The sequence below is a fragment of the Dermacentor andersoni genome, chromosome 1 (assembly GCF_023375885.2).
Source record: "Dermacentor andersoni chromosome 1, qqDerAnde1_hic_scaffold, whole genome shotgun sequence".
Classification (NCBI taxonomy): domain Eukaryota; kingdom Metazoa; phylum Arthropoda; class Arachnida; order Ixodida; family Ixodidae; genus Dermacentor; species Dermacentor andersoni.
Genome location: NC_092814.1, coordinates 169159023 through 169179440, shown reverse-complemented (window position 1 = coordinate 169179440; position 20418 = coordinate 169159023). Strand labels below are relative to the sequence as shown.

Genomic DNA, 20418 nt, shown 5'->3' with positions numbered 1-20418 from the left:
CCCGAGCCCTGAACCTTCACCACGCTAGCTAAGCTCAACCTTACCGAAGGCCATTATATGTATGTTCGGACAAGCTATACTGTCTTTACAAACGCGCGGCCACTATTAGGTATACGTGAAGATCCCTAGATGATGAGGATGGGGAGACGATGAGTAATCTGCCGCTGAAAACGTGGAGTCGAGAAAACTTCCGTGATGAGGATGACCAGAAAAGAGACGAGGGGTTGTGCTAGACAAATTTATGAAAGGGGCCCTTCTGTCGCAGTAAGAAAGACTGCATTGACAGCCCTGAGCGACCCTTGCTCGGTCGACCGCATGTTTGCATCATTAAATAGAACGATATTGTTGTAGTTATACACTTCGTGATTTTGTTTTACGACAGCGAGAACGTATGCTCTCAATTGTATATTAGCATGTATTTGCCGGAAGCACGTGCATTAAATTGTGATTTTCATTTGCTTCGGTTTTGTTATATTTGATTGCCTTTTGCTCGTTTCTCATATACATATCGGTGTACATGGAAAGGGCACTCCGTGTATTCAACGACATGTATCAAACATTTTTATCTTTTTCTTCAGCATCTTTCATGCTTATACAAATAAATAAAAAATGGTTATTGCATTTTGTATTCGAAGTCTGTACATTCTGGTTCAACTTGATTCGAATATTACATTATATTTGAAAGCCCCGTCTTATTAGGCCGGCTTGCGTGCCCGCCCCGCACTTTACTTACAATATCGGCAGCTTGGTAAGTGGGTGATTGAACACGTCCGCAAAACAATATCGCTATGTCTTCGTTCTTAGTTGGAATAAATCATGCCAAGGCCATTGAACGGAACCAACGAGTGCAAATGAACCTAAGCAAAGCTGAGGGCTTCGTCGAATATTTTTTTTCTGTTTGTTTTCCATCTTTTCCATCTTCTATTAAGCTGATTTATTCTTCTAGCTCGGGAAGCCTATATGAGCATTACTGGTTTCTCTAGACCTACAAAGCAAGCCATGCGTCACCCTAATATTGGCTGAAAAATGGCGGCTTATTAGGAAAGGCATGTAACCTTTGAACACCAGCGCCACGTTAAGAAAGAAGTAAGCTATCTTGACGTTCTACCCTGTAAGCTTATTTAATATACGTCAAAACAAAACTTGTCCAGCGAAGAACACCTGCCACGAGCGTTCTATCCAATTACTCAGCTCCGACTTCACTTTCACTTCTAGTTATTTCTGAAACCGCGAAACGGCAGAGGGCTAGATTTGCCTGCGGAGGTCGCCGTCCATGCGAGGTATTCAGACCTGGCCGATTACATAACACTTGCAGATTACATGAAAAGTAATTGACTTGAGGGTTCCTGGGCCACCGCTGCCGTCTCTAACAGGTAGCAGCAATATGTGACCCCGCTGATCCGTGGCCAATATCCTACTCTCCCATCAGTTGCTTTGTGATGCTACGGTGCTGCGAATTTCTGGTTGCGTTTCAAATTGCAAAGTCTACTAGGTGATGAGACAGCATATTTATCCGTGTTTGAGAAGCAAAAAAAAAATAGTTGGCAATTCTTGGTCGCAGGATAAGAGAGGAGGAGAACAAATGGCCGGTTTGACCAATTGTGGATAAAAGTGGCGGAGGGCGTTCAAGTTCACAAATGATAAAACAAATAATATAAAAAAAATCGATCACTGAATGGGACCAAAGGCTTGGCGGTGAGGGCAGGCGGGGTTGTCGCAGAAATAATTCAGCGTCTTTAAAGAGTGACAGTCAATAAAACTTTTGCTTTTAGATGAGAGCAGCATTTAAATACAGCATCATTTGCGTGCTGACCGTGGCCTTGCAAGCACTATCTTGCCTGCTTTACGAGAGGGGTGTCCACGCTCGTCATCAAAAATCCTAGAAATGCAGAAAACACGTAAAACATGCGCCGGGTGCACGGTGAGGAATCTCAGGTGGTCAAAATTAATCTGGCGTCCCCACTACGGCGTGCCTCAAAATGTAATCATAGTTTTGGCATGTAAAGTCTCTGAATGTAATATAATTCTAACAAAAGTCATTTCTTCCCACGTCCTACCTCACGAGTGGTAGTGCCATTGAGTAAATGAGGCCCTACGCAAGTAGTTCTAACTTTTAAGTAAAATAAACACCTACAGTTTGAAGTAGGTACGCATTTATTAGCATAATAATGGGCCGGTATATTATAACAATTTCTTTCAGACGATTATATTCCTTTCGTATTATTCACCGTTCAAGAACGGACGATTGTGGTCACAATGTTGCCGGAGCGCCACTCAGAGCACTAACGGGGCTCTAAAAAGGAAAATAATTGTAATAGAATAATCCTGCTATCCCAGCCCAGATCGAGACCTGCTACTTATACAAATCTTCTAGTGCAGATTGCTGGATGTCACCCTAGGTGGTGTCCAGTTCGCATCAGTAAGAATTGGAGTAGAGTGTCTCCAACAGACCTGCTACAAGTGTATATGATTGAAAGTATCAATTCACAGGTTTGTTAGTTCCACCTCAACATTTATCACTTGCACAATAGGGCACGTTTACGAAATGTCGCAGGGCGTCATCGTTTTGATGTTCCTGTAGCCATTGGCACTTACAACTCGCTTACTTTACCTCATCAGTGTTTTTATCGTTGTTATCTACCATACCTCCCATTATAAGCCGCACCGGCGCTGCCGTGGCTCGTTTAAAATTGTCTTACTGATATCGGATAAAAATGGGAATGCACTCTGTGGAGAGCTCTCAAGAAGTTCTGGTCTTGCGAAGCTCAGATTCAGCTGTAGAGTCTTATTCCAAGAAGGGATTTCGTAAACGCGGCTTTAAGGAATCTCGCAAAGGCGTTGAAGAGGTGCAGCAACTGTGGCAGCCAGGCCATCTGAATATTAAAGAACAGAAATGAGAACGGTGACAGTATGCATAAGCGGGGCGACAGTATGCAGTTGAGGTCGGGGGCTGTATGAGCCTGAATTTGTGCATGAGGTCTTAATGCAGTAAGTGAACAGAATCTGTGAACTCCCAAAAGTACTAAAATGAGGTGACCCCAATTTCCCGGAATATGTACGCTGAACGCCATAAAAGCTGTAGACAGGCAAAAGCACAAGCCCTGGCTCGAGCCCTTGGCGACGGCAGGTGGGACACACCGGTCTTATGCAGCCATGTGACCCGGTGCCGATAAAAAGACGTGACATGTGTCTAGTCGCGCTAGATAACACAGATGGTTTGCGATCTTCGGTCACGCGTACTTGCATTACTAACTTGCAGTACTAACACAGTGCACAGTGACAAGGATCTCCATATCAAAGGCTTCTCCATACGTTTCGAAAAGCTGCTTTTCACATTTCCTCTTTGAAGTATGATTGGTCGGTTCGCTTCACTGCAGTCGTGTCCTCCACAACGGCCGAAAGCGTTGCCATTGAGGCAGCTCTAACGAAGCTACTGTTTTGTACGCCTCAACCTGTTGTCATTCTTACAGATTCGAAATCCGCCCTTCAAAGGTTAGAGCATGGGTTCCCTACTGATGCTTTATGTCTAAGCTCCCTACGCTCGGTGCACAATCTCCATATCAAAGACTTCTCCATACGATTCCAATGGGTGCCCTCGCACATAGGTATCATAGGCAACGACATGGCGGACAGCCTCGCCCATAGAGCGCTGTCTGGGAACCCATTGAGAAAAGTGCCTCAAGAGGACAAGAGACTCTTCAGAGAAGCGGTGTTGTGCCATTTCAGTTCTTTGTGGAGCTCTCCTCATAAGCCATGTGTGACCAAGGGCCTCAAAAGAAACCAAGCCACATTACTGCTCCGCATTCGCACGGGCTCTGCTCGTACCCCTGGGTGGATGTATAAGACTGGCCTGGCGTTGTCTCCATTATGTCCAATGTGTGGTGTGTGCGGTGACATAGAACATTACCTTATTTGCTGTACTCTGTATAACGCGGAAAGGAGTGTGTTATTCGGATCGCTCAAGAAGACAGGAATTCCTCACAGCTCTCCTCAGGACATTGTTTTCCCGCGCGGGAACCAGTTGTGTAGGAAGGAGGTTTCTCGCCTTCTTTTAAATTACCTGCAGGACACGGATTTGGCCTCCACATGGTGACCTTAGGAGTGACTATGTGTAGTTGTGAGGTCTGTGTCTGATTTATGTGATTTATGCATTTTAAGTGTCGCTACGGTGGAGCAATTGCCGGCAGCTACTGCAAGGCTAATCCCACCAGTAGCCTACAACCACTCAACTCAACTCAACTCAACTCAAAGCGACAAGGTGGAGGAACAACCATACCGGCATCGGATGAACCCATCACAGTCACTGATTTACAAACTGCCTGCAGGACTAGCAAATAGAATGGTAACATTCTGCACACGCCGTATTCTAAATTCACTACATCCCTCCGCATTACACATGGTGCTTATGGTCTGGGCACTTGGACACGCCTCTCTAAATGGTAAAGAACGTGCTAATGTGATATCTCAATAGCTCGCTAACTGGGCAACATTGGAAAAGCTGCCCAAATCAGACGACCTGCCAACAGAACCACTAAACTCCCCTGAAAGGTTACGCGTCCCCAGACCACACCATTACCTTAACCGAGAAGATGCCATCACGCGGCGACAACTGTACAAACTGATTCATTTCCCTGTCTCTTTACTCTTCACCTCTTCCACCCCATAGAATATACCGCCTACTCTTCCGTCGGGGGAGGAAAGTCCACTGTACATATCACTGCGCCTGGGTATGCCCACACCCTCCGGGCTACCCACAAGTTCACTCACAATTTCCTCCTTGGAGACTGCCCTGACCAGCTAAAATCCGCAAGAGCAGCGATGGCTGATCCATCAGGCACACGGAGTGGTACGAATTAATGGGGCCCTGAACTAAGGAGTTCACCCTATGAGGAAGATGCCCCACCTTATTATAAATAAAAGTTTCTTTCACCCACTCCTGCTCTACGGTCAATTATAGTGACTGTTTTAATCTTCCACATTTTTATTACGGCAATATATATATAAAGAACAGATAATTTCTTACGATGTGAATGAACCTACAATTTTGGAAAATTTCAATTCCATCTAGCACACAATACTCTCCCGTATTCGCGCGAAGTTCATCGAAATCATGCGTTTAGTTTTCATGCGCTGGATGCGCACGCTTGCTTTGCACGTACCTTCTGCGATTGCCTTTCTCTGCACGCTTATGAATGGTTATAGTAGTCTTAGCAGATTCGCTGTAAAAACACTGTCAGGGCACAGGCAGCAAGCTAGCGTGTAATCACCACTGACTGTTTGCTCTGACCCTCCAGGTCGATCAATTTGGATGCCTCTCGCACGCTCAGTACACAAGTGCCATAGTTGTTCGACCTTAAATTAATGTTGCAATGCTAAATTAATTAAACTGTGGGGTTTTACGTGCCGAAACCACGATCTGATTATGAGGCACGCCGTAGTGGGAGACTCCGGAAATTTGGACCCCGTGGGGTTCTTTAACGTGCACCAAAATCTGAGCACATGGATGTTTTCGCATTTCGCCCACATTGAAATGCGGTCGCCGTGGCCGGGATTCAATCCCGCGACCTCGTTCATAGCAGCCCAACACCATAGCCACTAAACAACGACAGCGCGTTTACAATGTTAAGAAAATGTGGATATGAATAAAGAAGGGAACGACTGTAAATATAACTATATGGACGCGAAAAAAAAAGGAACCTTCGAAAAGGGTCGTTCGAGCTTGTAGCACTGAAAACGGCGCATATTTAATGTTTCCTGCGACGTACTATGACTGTTCTGCGTATTTCCATTAGAGTTCTGGCGAGAGCGCCAGAAAGGCAGCTTTTTTTTTTTTTTTGTAAACACGTTTAATATCATCTATAGTCGGGTACAACTTTAGAAAAAAGGGGGTGTTTACTCCTCCGAGGCGGATGCACACGAGCATCCACCAATAGGCGCCCACTCTGGACCGACGTCATGAGCCGGACGGCCGGTGACCCCGCCGTCGCAGAAGATGGCCGCCCGGGCTTCGAACTGGGCCAAGTCGCGTCAGCTGTGCGCGTCAACCCCTCGTCACAGTGAATTCCCAAATTGTTTTGGATTGTCTATCATGCCGGAAATATTACTGCGAGCTTACGATGCGGCATTTGTGCCGCGTGCGTTTATTCTAAGCCGTGATCCGGCGAAGAAACATTGCAGCGAGCATCGCAGACGCTGCGCTACGCTTTGCCTGAAAACAGGATCCCGCGGTGACCGCAGCAAACACACGTCCTGCGTGTTTGTTCCATGTTTTTTTGTTATTTCGCTCCCGAGTGAAGTTACGACGAGAAAAGTTAGCCGAAGTCTGGTGCCTACTGTCAGCGGCGGGTGTGTTCGTGTACTGTGTCGCTTCGTTTTTCGTCGGACGGGGTGAAGTGATGGAGCAAAACCATTCTCAGGAGAAATGAGAAACGCGTGCGCGCATGAAACAAACCTACGAGCGTCTCAACAGAAAATATTTGCAAAAGAAGCCTCCAACGCATAGATTTGTCGCCGTCAACTTAGCGTGAACGATCGTTGTCAGCAGTGAGATAGCCGATCGTGTAACGGCGGTTTTCGAGCGTTGTGTAGCACCGTCGATCGATTGCTTTCTACCAGTGCTCATCGCGTGCGCAAGCTGTAGAACGCGTGCTGTGGCACAGTCACGCATAAGTGCTGTAGCACATGAGAGCTCTACTAAATCAGTCATTAAAATACAAAAGTCCTTATTTATACCGAGAATTGTGCGTTTCAGAAGCACGATTCCTTGAGTGGGATTATATTAGTCGCGGAGGCAATCGGCTATCGCGCTTCGGTCATATTGGCGGGACCTCCCCTTTTTTCTAAAGCTGTATCCTACTATAGCTACAACAAGACGTCCCAATGAAGCGAATGAGCCTGTGTGCCTCGTTATATGTCTATAGCCATACCGTAACCAGTGACGTTATTCCACGATGAGCCGCTGTTGACGCGCGCTTTGCCTCCCTTTCGTTTTCGCCAGATGCCCCCGTATGTGCTTCGAAGCAGCGCAGTGTCCATCGGGCGGCTAAGAACGACGAGGTGCGCATCCAGTGCTCGGTACGCGCCGAACCGGCCAACGTGACGTTCCAGTGGTCGCTGAACGCCTCATCGGGGCCGCGCCGCGAGCTGGCCTGGGCGTCCGCCTCTGGCGCCGACGGCCTGGCCAGCAGCCTGCTGCTCTACGCGCCCGAGAACGAATCAGACTACGGCATCATCAGCTGCTGGGCACGCAACGCTATGGGCCCTGCCCCAGAGCCCTGCCTGTCTGAGATCTTGCCATCTGGTAAGACGCACGCTCGTCGGTGACTGTGTCTACTGCAGCTGCGGCAGTTCTGGGGAGCCGTATTTATCGATCCATCACTTTAGGGAATATCGCAGGTGTACTGAATGCTGCATAAACTAGAAATTCATTATTTAGCCGCTAATGTTTAAGCTTTTACGTGTGTTTTGTGCCATGGCATAAATTTTGTTTCTGACAATAAACTTTAGTTGCCAGTCTGCGCTTGTATGGTGTTTCTTTCTCGTCCATTGTGCTTTGGCGATTTTTTTTTCGTCGGTAGAGAATATCACTTTGACTGCGCATCACCGAGCTATAACGGAGCTGAAGCAAGTGCGTGAAAAGCCATTGCGCACTTCCGATAAGCATTATTTCCAGTTGGCATAGTTCTGAGCACAGCAGCCTAATACTCTAGCACAATCTCACGCGTGTCGCATAGTTCTCGAGTGCATTGTCAACTTATGGGTGTCGCCCCAATGAAGCGCCGTGAATCCCATGTCACGCACTACTATCCTCGAAAGGATTTAAGCGAGAAGATAGTCCCATACTTAAAGTGCTTAGTAACTGCGACAAGGTTTCCTTAGGACTCTCTAGGGTCACTGCTTGGCCTTATTTAATCTCATCGTGCACAGAACACTCGGTAAGTAACATCAGCAGCAGAAACAGAAAGAAGCGTGGGACTTCTTCTGCGCCGAAAACGAATTTCTAAAAAAAATAATAATAATAAATGCTCTCACATGACAGATAATTTTTTCTGTGGTTTTAGGGGCCTACAGAAATGTACTCATCAATATAAAACAAAGAAACACCGTACTGACTAAACAGTTTAAACAGCGAACCAAACTCAACAAAAAAAAAATATGACCACAAATTTGGCCATGAAGAATGGCCTAATATTAGTAGCAGCAGTAATTGTAAAGCGCTTTCACTCGGCAGGTGTGCGATAATAGCGCCAACTTCGTCTCGCGCTGTTGTATGTTGCGTGCAATATAGAGCCTGCAACATTCGCCGACCGGACTCGCTGGCGTGCAGGTCCGCCCCATGCCCCGCAGAACTGCAGCGTGGTGCGCCAGGTGGCGGGCTCGCTGCGCGTCGAGTGCACCGCGCCGGCACCACACCAGCCGGGCGTGCTCTACCAGCTGGAAGTGCGCGAACGGGGACGTCGGCTGGTGGCGAACCTGAGCTCGGTGTCCCCGTCCTTCTGGGTGGATGCCCTACCCGTGGGAAGCCAGTGCACGCTACTCGTTTACGCCATCGGGGGCAACGAGCGTTCGGCGCCGCTAAAACTCAGCGCCACTGTGCTCGCCAACGCGGCCCAGGGATACTCGGAGAGAGGTAAAAGGGGGCTGCTGAAGGTTTGCTGCACGAAGGCGCGACGCTCGCTACAGGCGCGATTTTCTGCTCGCTGGCACGGCCGCCAGCGCTACGTGAGGTGCTTAGCCACATATCGCATCTCGTCTGCGGACGCGTCGGTTTTCTGTGTAGAGAGCTGGATAGACATTCTGTCTACCAAACTCGACAAGTTGCACAGCCATCTGCTGTGAGCGCAAAGTTCTGGTATTCTGGCTCTCACGGGCACTCACAATGCGTGCTTTAAAGGCAGTACTCCGCATCTCAAAGAAAACAGAGATGTCTGAAGAAACGCGACTTTTCTTCGCGCTCGTCCTGACGCGTGTGCCAGCGTTAATCTTTTCCCTTTCTCCTTCCTTATACTCCCTTCAGTAGTCGCTCGCAATTTCTTTCTCTCTATCTCTCTTACGTAACACAAATGTAACATCCACAGGGTGTCTTCTTCAGTTAAGGAATAAAATGAGATCAGGTGCCGAATTTAAAAGTTTTTCGTTGAGTGCATGCTCTCTACCAATGGTTGGCCGCCTTCGCTAATAATATGTCCGACATGACGATCGGCAGGTGTGTGTTCTTACAAACAGTTTCAGCGTAAGAAATGTTCCTTGTGACTACGGGCCCAGGAATGTATTTCATAAGATTTCTTCTATTCAGCTTCTATTTTTCTTTTAATATATTATTCGTCCCACGAAGCGCCCGACTGTAAAAGCGAGTAGAATGAAAATGAAAAAAAAAAATTTTACAAGATACGCCCCGGAGTCTGTGTTCACAAGCGCTTTGTACGCTACAGTTCTTTGCAAGAAGAGGCACCAGATAGTCGTGATGGCGGACAAAGCCGGTAGTGCAGACTTTAGGGCACACTTTGTTGTGTTGTACTCAATAAGTGTATTTGATCCCTTGAGAAACATCGCGGGAACTGTGCAGTACGTCCACAACTGCATGAGGCTCTACCCCCATGTCAAGCTGTTGATCAAAGGTGCTTCCGACACTGATGAAGGATATGCACTCCATTAAGAAACTTGCGTCTCTGTTTAGCCTTGCCAAGTCTTGAGATTCTGTGGTTCAAACTTTTTGCACGAGCTGCCCCCAGCAATCTCCGACGTACTCCTTCTCTTAGATCACTTCAGCCATTTATGAAAAAAATTATGGGGTTTTACGTGCCAAAACCACTTTCTGATTATGAGGCACGCCGTAAAGGAGGACTCCGGAAATTTTGACCAGCTGGAGTTCTTTAACGTGCACCTAAATCTAGGTACACGGGTGTTTTCGCATTTCGCCCCCATCGAAATGCGGCCGCCGTGGCCGCGATTCGATTCCGCGACCTCGTGCTCAGCAGCCTAACACCATAGCCACTGAGCAACCACGGCGGGTGCCATTTATGAAGTGATCATGGTTCCTTGTTAAGGGAGAATGACAAAGACAAACGCAGCCAGAGCATTCATCTTTCTGCGATGAATCTTTGTTTTCGTAACTTCAACCGTGACGGATCGTGTGTTAATGTACAAAAAGCTGCTGCAAAGAGGATGCTGTGCTAAACACTGAGTGGTCTGTTGGCATTGCCAGCTGTTTTTTGCATACGCCTGGACTGAGCAAAGTTTCGCCTTTTCTGGTTAGATTACAAATCGATTAGCATTTTCATGGTTCTATACTAAGCGTGCTGCAGAACAAAAGCAAGAATACAAGAAATTGCTCGCAATCTCTGCGTCAATCCACTTGATATCTGACGTAGCGAAATTCACACCCGAATTTGGAACGTGCTTTGAGTTCGGGAACATATTTGTTGGCTTGATAGCAAACTTAATTTGCTTTTTGCGTTTTTTTTTTCTTTTCCGGCACAGCTACCTTGTTCTGTAAAGTTGAAAAGGAGAGCGCCCTATGCCCCTTTCTCTACTGTTGCACACATGCTGACGCATTGCTGAGACAATACCGCTCACTGCGCGCGTCATTTGCATTTTGCACCAGTCGGTGGCCGCCACAAACCGTCCCGAGTCGTCTTTTTCAAGAACCACGTGTCCGCGGCTCGACATAAGAGCGCTTTGCTGCGTGCGCGTACTCGGGCAGCCGTCGCATGGTGAGCGCGTTTGTCCAGAAGCGCTGCGGCGGCGAGGGCGGAGAGCGGCCCCAACGCTGCGACACTTCCTCGAGCTGCGCTGCGGGGCAAGCGCTGAGCACTAATTCGGGTGGACATGCTTGCAGGGAAGCGCTGCATCATGAAATTTCTCGTGGTGGCCTTGTTTAATCCGAGGAAAGGCAGGAATAACTTGCGCCGCCGTGCCCTTTCGGGCGAACAGATGAAAGCGTTCCTTCTGTACAGCGGCTCCCGTGTTGCTTTGGCTCGAGATTGTGTAAGGTGGAAAAGATTAGCGAAGCGCTTGCACGCAGAATGGTGCGCGCCACGACAAGGGAGAATGTTGAGGTCCTTCCAGCATTACGCCGTGAAAGGAACGTGGGCAGTTGTAGCTCGATTCAAAACACTGGTCGCTTTCGCATGCATGACATCTAATATTAGAAAAATTGTTTTTTGTTCAGAAAAGTTTGCAAGCATGCTAACGCGCTAGTTCTTGTTCTCTGTGTCTTTAAGTTTGGCTGTTGTTTGAGACGCGTAAATAATAGTGCCCTATTCACGGAATGTTTACTTTCGAGCTTCGTTGTATAAGAACGGCTCTGCATTTTTGTAAAACAAGGCTTTGCAAAGATGGCATATGTATTGGTAGAAAAAGTTGTAAGCTTTAATGTATGCGCTGAAATGTATCTGCGTAAATGAGAAGCCTACAGGGCTACCATATTTAGACTTGGAACCAGTTGAGGTGCTTCTCTTGCCCTTTAATCTCCTATCTCCTCTTCTTTATTTTAATACTACGCTCGTTTTCGCCATGTCAGGTTAATAAATGACGCATTACATTACACCGGCTCTGTTCAACGCAGCTATTAGCTGCGAGGATAGGCATACTCGATTTTTTGCCGGTGTAGAAGTACAAAGTGGAATCACCAGTGCTGCAGTGTGGCGTGTCGTACTCGTACAATCACCGCATGTCGCGTGTTTCTGCACAGGAAAACGGTGGGCGATCAGCACGAACCTGCTGCTGCTTCTGCTAGTGGCCACTGGTCTGGTGTTTGTTCTACTGCCTTTCATCGTGGTGATTGCACTGAGATACCGCAGGAAGCCGGCTGAGCCCAGAGGTACGGGTGGAGACTGTTTCTTCGCTTTAGGTTTTTATTGTTCCACGTGCTGGCTTTTTTTTTTTCACGTATACTTATTGATGGTTCCTTTTTCAGCAGCGGAGGAGAAGCCTGTTACGCAAGAGAAGCAGTAAGCTTTCATTTAATTTTGCCTTTAATTAATATTTGTTTGCCTTGACAGCTGCGTGCTGACAACTGGTTGAGCGCGAACGCTCATGTATCTGGACGCTCCATATACATTATATTGCATATTGCCGCGAACCTTTGCGAAATTAACTGGGAATAAATTACGTGGCATATTCAACACAGATATGACGTGGGATGCATGCGGAAATATGCGCAAATGGTTGAAACATATTCATGCGACCAGGTTTTGAAAAAATTGGCATTATTTGGCATAGGCATTTGTGTCGTCACATATGACGCAAAGCAGCCATGAATTGCGTTTTCAATACCCCGAAATGACACGAAAAGCTAGGATGAAGCGTCAAATGTGGCAATTCACTACACGGTGTCGCATCTTTATCTCCGTGCTTATGAAAAAAAAACAATAGAGCCGTTTAATCATACACAACACATGAGGAGAAGATTTCTTTGTCTACGTATGCATGAATATGTTCCTTTCGGCACCTAAAAGTGTAATTTAGGAAAAGAAAATCGTTTTTCACTTCTTCGCATACCAGTCAGTAACAAGAACCAACTTGAAAAGAGATTATGTCCCTCAGCTGTTTTTAGCATAGAGTTTCCCAAAATAATTACTAGAAGCAACTCTGGTGCTGCACGTCGTTCAGCCACCATGGGAAATATGGTCAGTTGATGGAATTCGCTCATCTTCATGCTTCTGACTTGAGATGTGCTTGTGGCTTCGGTTATTATGCTTTATCTTCTTTCGTTGGTCTAAATGTCAAAGCAATCTATGCTTTCTTTTAAAATGTAGAAAGCAATAAGACTCTGTGTGAACACACATAATCGCTGCTAATTTCAATGGTTAAGCTTGTTCATGCGTACATGGCGTAATAGTTCCAAGATCAGGTTTCTTTGCTAGAGATCCTGTGTTCAAACTTTGTCGTCGGACAATTCTATTAATGTTTACGTAATTATTTATAACGTAGTTGACTTTTTTAAATGATCAGTCACGAAGCTGTTCGAAGCCAGAAGGACGACGTTTAGGCAAATCCATGCACTTCCCATCATTCCCATGCTGGCTGAACCGCCCCGCTTGCAGCTGCCGTAGACACTAGCGCTACAGATCCCTCTCGTAAGTATTGTATGAAACTCTACGGCTTCCAGGCCTCGAGAGCTTCAGCGCATAGGTAGGCGGATAGCAATTGACGCTGTATTCGGGCGTCCCACAGTAGAATTTGTCTTGTGGACGGACCACCTAAAAGAAACAGCGCAGGTATCCTGCATCGACTGGAGCAGATGGTCGGATTTTGTGGTGTCGTTGCTGCATCGGTCTGCTTAATGAAGCGAGCGAGGGCCGCACGGTATTTAGAATGGAGCGCTTGATCGGGGGAATTCCACAAAATAGGTTTGCCTTGCTGCAAGGGAAGTTGTAAAGACCGTAACTAGAACGTTCATCATCGACTTTTGTTGATTGTAACGTGAGAGACATTCACATATGCATATCTTATCCACCTAGCGCAGTAATTATTTGCATGAGCAACACAGTCTGTACAGCTCCCTTTGCAAAACTCTTTAAAGGTTAACATTCTCAGTAAGTGTGTGGTCGTACTCTTAAGGCTCCACATAAGATTCGGTCAAATAGTTAGAAGACACTGTTCAAATGTCGTGCCATTTTTCAATTTGTCAATATCCAGCGAAAATGCTTGTTACTGTCATTCGTTTCTCCTGATAAAATTTCACATTCTTGTTTTTCTAAACGGTCAATGTCCTCGTTTCTTTGCCTTCCTGTACTCTAGCCACTGGATCCAGCTTTCACAGGGAGTGGAGCTTAGAAGTGAGCCTGGTATATTTCCCGAAGAAGCCTTTGTAACGGCGATGACGTGTGAGTACAACTGGAACTTTTTCGTTAAACGAAGCAGATTACATCGAGTTTTGTGCTACGTGAGAGGCATAATGGGTTAATAAAACTTCCGAGATATAACCTTATCATGTTCGTGTACACACGTTTTAGTTTAAGATTTTTTTTTTAAGAATTCAACACACCTATGGTTCTGTTGTTTGGTCACAAGACCTTTCCGTTTTATCCATCGACGGTGGTAGACGCACAGAAGCTATACATACACACACGCGCTTGCATACACGCACTGGGGCTCAATGTCCAAGTAGCGATGTGCGAATATTCAACATTTCGAATACGAATGGAACAGTCTTGGCCGTTAGATTTTAATTTGATTCCTGAATTGACGATTCGTAATCGTGTACTATTAGCTTCCGTAACATTAGCTTCCCTATCAGGCGTAACAGCGCCTATTGGAGACACGAAGGAAAGAGACCGATGGAAGGGAGCACTCTCCCGAACGACTATGCTGCAGGAGAGCCGTGGTTGTTGCGTAGAGGCACTGGTTCCCGAGCGAACGCAGGGGGCAGATAACTTGTGCTCAATAATTACAGTTATTCATTAAGAATGCCTCTCTTTCGGCATTTTAGCCAGCCTATGTGCGAATTTGCAGCCTCGCTTGAGGCAACGCAACTTATTATTTGGCTATTCTCACCATGTTTTCATCCTTTTGATACATATGTGTGGCATCTTAGTATTACGCGTATCTCCTGCAACGAACGTAGCATCTTGCGAGCACGTGGTGACACGCTGCTCCGTTGATTCATTACTATCATCGTCATAGTGCACCACGTAAGTGAAAGCAGCTCTTTCTCATTTACAAGCTACTCAGTTGAGCGGACTGAGTATGCGAACGGCATTTCATACAGACATCATATAATGGGAATAAACCAGATTTTATTTTTCAATTTTTTTTTGTGCCTCGAGCACCCGGTACAGACTCTTTACACTTCCCTTTGTTTAGAAATTAGAAAATATTCAATATTGGTTTCAATAATCGGAGCTCGTTCTTGTCGAATATTTGTCATCGATTCCAATAAGAAATTGCACTATTCCAACCGTTGTCGGAGCAATAATTTCACTGCAAAACCAAGGATATATGACCGTGCACTTGTCCATTGATTGAATTTTTCTAGCGTTCTTTTTCTATCCTTTTTTTTTTTCGCAGCCTTTAAGAGGGGAAGCTTCGCGGAAAGCTCAAGTCCCAGAGCGGACGGCCGTGCACTGTGCCCCGCGCGGGACGTCTGCTAGGGGTCGGCGTGGCCGCCAAAGGAGAGGAACCAAGAGTGGCGCTTGCTCAACAAAGTACTGCTGCGCCAACGCGGTCCAAGTCCTCGCGGCAGGGCGGCGCTGGAGTGTGCTCGCCGTCCCAGCGAGGCGCCTACGCCCGCCAAGGCTCGGCGCCGTTCCGAGTGGGCGCACTGCGTGACACACGCGGTCTCCTCTGCGTGCACGCGAAACGCTCACGTCTGTGCACACCGAGCTTGTTTCTCCAACGGCCACGAGCCACTTACTTCACACACATGCAGACACACACACACCTTCCCACTTGTGATTGCACCGAGTGAGCTGCTGCCCTAAATACTCCGACAGCCATTCATCACTGAAAAGTTTACCGGCGTTCAATACAGACATTATGTAAATAGTGTAAATATCCTGGACGTGGAATCAAAAGACACACTGCCTCGCCTTGAGGAGCGATCGAACGCTTCATTAGTGAAGTCAAAGAAGATGAAAGAAGTACTAGGGTGCGGGAAAGTGAGCGGACATTACAGCTATGTCAGCTGGTTGGAGCGAAGCGGCCATCGGAAATAGTCCTCAATCCCTCTCTCCCCAAATCCTTCTTTTAATTAATCGTTATTGTCGTCATTGTAGCTCTCGTATTCTGTTTAATCGTTGCAGTAAAACGTGAGCATGATCCGAGCAGCTAGGGGTGTTAGCAGGCAGATCCAGGCTGGAGCTTCGTTTGAGCCGAATGAGCAGGGAGAAAGCGCTTTCGCCAGACATTTGGGAAAGGAGTGCAGTGGCCAATCGCGGACAGCTAGTGTGCCAGTGGTAAAGCGCGTTTTGGACGCAAATGTGTGACCCACTCGCAGCTACCCTACATGGGGACAGCGGAGCGTTCTCGGCGCATCATCACTGCAATGCATCGCCGTAATCGGCCAAAAGCGCCCACCTAGAAATTACCTCGATGGACCCGCGACTATGGCTCGTGGTCGTCTCACTCGAGCACGCACTTTCGCTGGCGAAATGAAGTTAATGTTTCGGCAAGTGTGGGAGTTTTTCATTTCTTTCGTGTCTGTGCTATTTTGCGGACAGTGTGCAGAGTGAGCCGTGGATACTGAACGCTGGTGGGAGAAGTCGCGTATATATACTAGGGAAAGCTTGCCTATGTTGTTGAGTATTTTTGTTATCTCAGGTTTTCATCGTTATCCTATGCGAATGCTTAAAAAAATCCTCTAAGGTTTGTATAACTATGTAGATGTTGCTGCAACTAATTACGTAGCAGTTTTTAATTGCTCAGCCAGCATCATTTGGCCGAAAGTGCTTCCAGGGTGATTATCTGGTTGCCGCGCTGTCCAAACCTCTGTCCATGTGATTTACGAAAGCTGCTTGCCTGGGTGCAGTAAGGTTTCGTAGACTCGTTCCGTTTTTTTGGTATATTAGTAACTGGTTGTTTCAATGTCGTTGCGATGAGTGGAAAAAGGAAATGAGACTCACACTCACTAGAGTTGCACTAGCGACCGATTGCGTATTGTGAGGCGTAAAGTCCGCCACCACATGCCGCTGCAGTGGCGGGCATTCTGTCAATGCACTCGGACACCATGCGACCAGCAAATAACGCGAATACCATCTGCGTCTTTTATTTCGCAGTATTCAATTCTGCGTTAGTCAATCAGCGGGCACTGGAAGTGATACGGCGCTGTCAGTTTCAGTTTATTATCCATTCAACAAGCAATGATTATTTACAGATAGTTTGCAGACGGAGGCTCTATTTGCGTGTGACTAATCTTGCCCATGCAACAAGCTAGCACAGTAGCGTGCCTACTGGTTCCTACGAATTGACTTCACCTTTTTGCTTTATTGTGATAGTAAATATATGGACACCCCAAATAAATTTGCGTCGTCATCGTCCACGTCGCGATGTCCCGTAAGGATGGTGGCTTGATGCAAGCTGTATTACGGCGCACCTAATGTTGCAAGGCACGTGATCAAGCGCATTAGGGGAGAAGAGCGCGCCGCTTCTCCTCTAGTCCTGCCGCGGCTGCGCATGGCTTTCCCCATGGCTGAGCGCTTAGTCAGGCATAGGCAGCCCGTGCACCTTATAATAGAGGCAATCTGCAGCTAGTGCAAAGATTGTGCACCGAGATGGCTGGTGGCTTTATGCACTCTGTCTTGGCGCTCCCGTAGTGTTCCAGGTCGCGTAATCTCAAGTTTAGGAGACGCATCGAAGTGAGCGGCACCGCGAAGCTTATCTCCCCGCTGCCACGCCTCTTCATTACGGCAGCGTTCTGGCACTGAATGCTCGCGGTCATCGAGTGAGATCTCATCATGTTTGCCTGCGCGTGCTTGGCAATTTAATTGGCAAGGGAATCTTTGCTGCAATTTACATGACCAACAAAAGTACGAACCTTACTTACTGTTTATGTCTAATACGCTGCTATCGCTATCAGTGCTTTTGGGCGACACTACAACATTTCTGCCTTATCACTGATTTATGGCTCCTATAGCAGATTTTGGGGCCCGTGTCCGAATTTGTATTTTTGCCGTTGGGTGGGTACTGAAAGCGATCTATCCACATTACGACATTCATTTTCGGCATTCAATATGGGAGTATCTGATTTACGATCAGAGCTGCTTTATTAAATGGAGATAGTCAAGACGGAGAGGCATTGTTTGGGAGGTTGCAGTGGGGGGTTTAGCGTTTCCAGACCTCCGTCTATGTCCGTTTCTTCATGAGGGACAGCGATTCTGGTCGGAGTAGAACGGGTATTCGAGAGTCGCGTTTGTCTAGACCAGCTGACGTACGGATTTGGACTGTCGCCTTTATACAGGGTTATCTGCTAAACATAGTGGATTTAGTGTGTGTTTTGTTGCGAAAATTTTCTCTCCGCTTATATTTTACTTCATAAGCAAATGTTTGCATGAATATTTTCAGCGCCTAAGCGTATTCTTAATGCTGTTTCAGCAGAAACTTTTAACGAAAAAGAAAACGAAAGAAAGAAAGAAAGACAAGCTTGTACGATGCCTGATTTTGATAATATGAAAGTTACGATTAGAAGGGCAGCCATATACAGCTCTTCTAGGAAAGTTTATTTTGGTGAAGCATGGATAATTTTGGGTAAAGTATTTAGCGATCACGTTCGCGTCGACGCAGTCGAATTCCGGAGCGTATATGTCTGCACTTCTGTGTGTGCAGCAGCATCATCGGTGGCGCTATTTTAATAATGGATACTCGTACCAATTAAAACCTGCTTTATATTTCTTTTAGTAATCTTTGAAAATTTTATTAGCGGATTTATAGAGCATTCGCAAAACATGCCTGGCAGATTCTAGCGGGTGTTGAGTGCTTGCTTAGCGGAATATTCGCATGAATTGCAGCACTGCTAAAGACGGCGCCACGGATAGAGGGTATATAGAATAAAAAAAAATAATTATCTATGTGTCCTTACTTGCTTAGTCCTGCCACTTTGGTTTCCTCGCGCCAGAGAGCGCAAGGCTCCATCTCCGCAATGAAACTTTAGTCGAGCTGAGTGTTGCCCCGATTCGTCTGTTTGGTCGCACCGCCACGGCATTTACGCAACGCTTGCCCGCCTTGAAGAACTCTCACACATGTGCGCGAACTATATATATATATATATATGAGATGTGAAAGGCAGAGAGGTTAACCGCGAGATAGGTATCCAGTTCGCTACTCTGCACTGTGCAAGAGGTAAGGGGAGACAGCAGCACGTAATGCAGCCAAAACATGGAATGGGCCGCAAATGCGCATCGGTGATGGTTAATGCGCCACTTCGAAGTGTTCGCCGGTTGTACTGATCGTGTAAAGCTTGAACCTAATATGGTATCGACTGTCTCGCATACGTGTTCTTTGTTAATCGCTACAAATCAGTATTAGCCTACTTGGCTTTACCGTGTAATTTTTCCGTGACCGCCCGCGGAACGAACGTTTAACTGCAGCGGTACTTCACACCGCCTAATTCTGTCGCCCATCACCCTCCCTGCCATTCAACCACTGTCGCTCTATTTGTGTCACCAATCTTTCCCAGGCAACAACCATACAACAGGGGTCTTCCCAACCAGTCGCATCTTTTTGTTCTTGCTCTGCGGCTGAGTTGAAATTTCTTGAGCATGTCTCGAGGCTCGGGTTCGTGTTTGCCTATTTGCTGTTGTGCTAACTGTTGTGAGCAGACAATGTGTGTTGAGCGCGAGCGGAGACGGAAACTGTAAAGCACAGTATATGTCGTTCAGGGTCTTAACAGAACCAGCTTATCACCGCATTTGTTTATTCCCTTGTTAGGGAAACCGCACGCGTGCTGCTCTGCGTTGCCGAAATTACGTGTTTATCACCGTTTTTCTGGATTATTCGTCGCTTGCCGCAAAAAAAAAAAGAAAGAAAGAAAGAAAGAAAGAAGCAGCAGCCTGGTTTACTGTTCCTCCTGCCACTTTTCCTTGGTTTTTATTTTTTCATACGTGAGAAACACTCAGACTCCGTCCTTGCACGAAATCTCCTTTGTCCTACGTAAAATGTGAACAAAGAAACGAGAAACTCGATCGTTTATCCAAACACTCATGTTCTTATCTTATTACAGCGGCAGCGTGGAAGCAGCAAGAGTTGGTTGTTTATTTTCTTAATAAATGGTTTGATAAAAACAAAATGCTCATTCTCTTTATTACTACAACTCAAGAGCCGCAAATGAAACATCTACACAGTCGAACCTTGATGAATCAAGCTCGAGCCAAAGTTGAAAAAGGGAACGAAAAGAAGAAAGAAAGAGAGAGTCTAGTAAGAAGAAAAGCAAAAAAAATTTTATCGTGCACCAAAATTCTGTATATCCTAACTGTGAGGTTTCGGATTAATCCAGCTGTGCAGGGATAATTAGTATTGAAATTAATAAAAAAGAGCTTCAGAAAAATATTTACAAATCTTCTCGTTCTCATTTTTTTTTCACTTAATCAGCTCTGATGCGCCTCCCGGTATACTATGTAGAGACAAACGGCACGTAAGCAGGACTCATAACAGGAGTACTCAATACTACTTTAATAATTGCCGATTAGACAAGAAATGACATCCCGCTGGCTGAGGGTTGCTATTACATATAAACCACCCAGTAGTCTTAAACAGAACATCATAGTTCTCATGATAAGCTTTATATGGCCTGCTTTTCTTAATTGGGTGGTGTACCGGAGCCCACATATCATGATGCCGATTAGAGAGTTTCAGAATAGGGCCCGCAAAAGTTTGGGGCCCCAAAGCGCTTTGCAGGTATTAGCGTTGGGGCACGCAGGAATGATGAATATGATGTTGCGTTAGCGGAGAGTGGTCTTGCGCTTGTAGCGCCACTATGGTGCC

The 20418-nt window shown here is 46.5% G+C and overlaps 1 protein-coding gene across 1 annotated transcript in view; it reads left to right on the top strand.

The window, feature by feature from the left end:
- Positions 1–19879, top strand: part of LOC126547169 (synaptogenesis protein syg-2-like) — a 113071-nt gene extending 93192 nt beyond the window's left edge. Inside the window, exons 7-12 of the mRNA XM_072288056.1 lie at positions 6998–7300; positions 8327–8629; positions 11693–11821; positions 11918–11951; positions 13744–13829; positions 15013–19879. Of these exons, the coding sequence (XP_072144157.1) occupies positions 6998–7300; positions 8327–8629; positions 11693–11821; positions 11918–11951; positions 13744–13829; positions 15013–15095 (938 nt within the window). The 3' untranslated portion in view covers positions 15096–19879. The remainder of the gene's footprint in view (positions 1–6997; positions 7301–8326; positions 8630–11692; positions 11822–11917; positions 11952–13743; positions 13830–15012) is intronic.
- Positions 19880–20418: the final 539 nt, after the last annotated feature.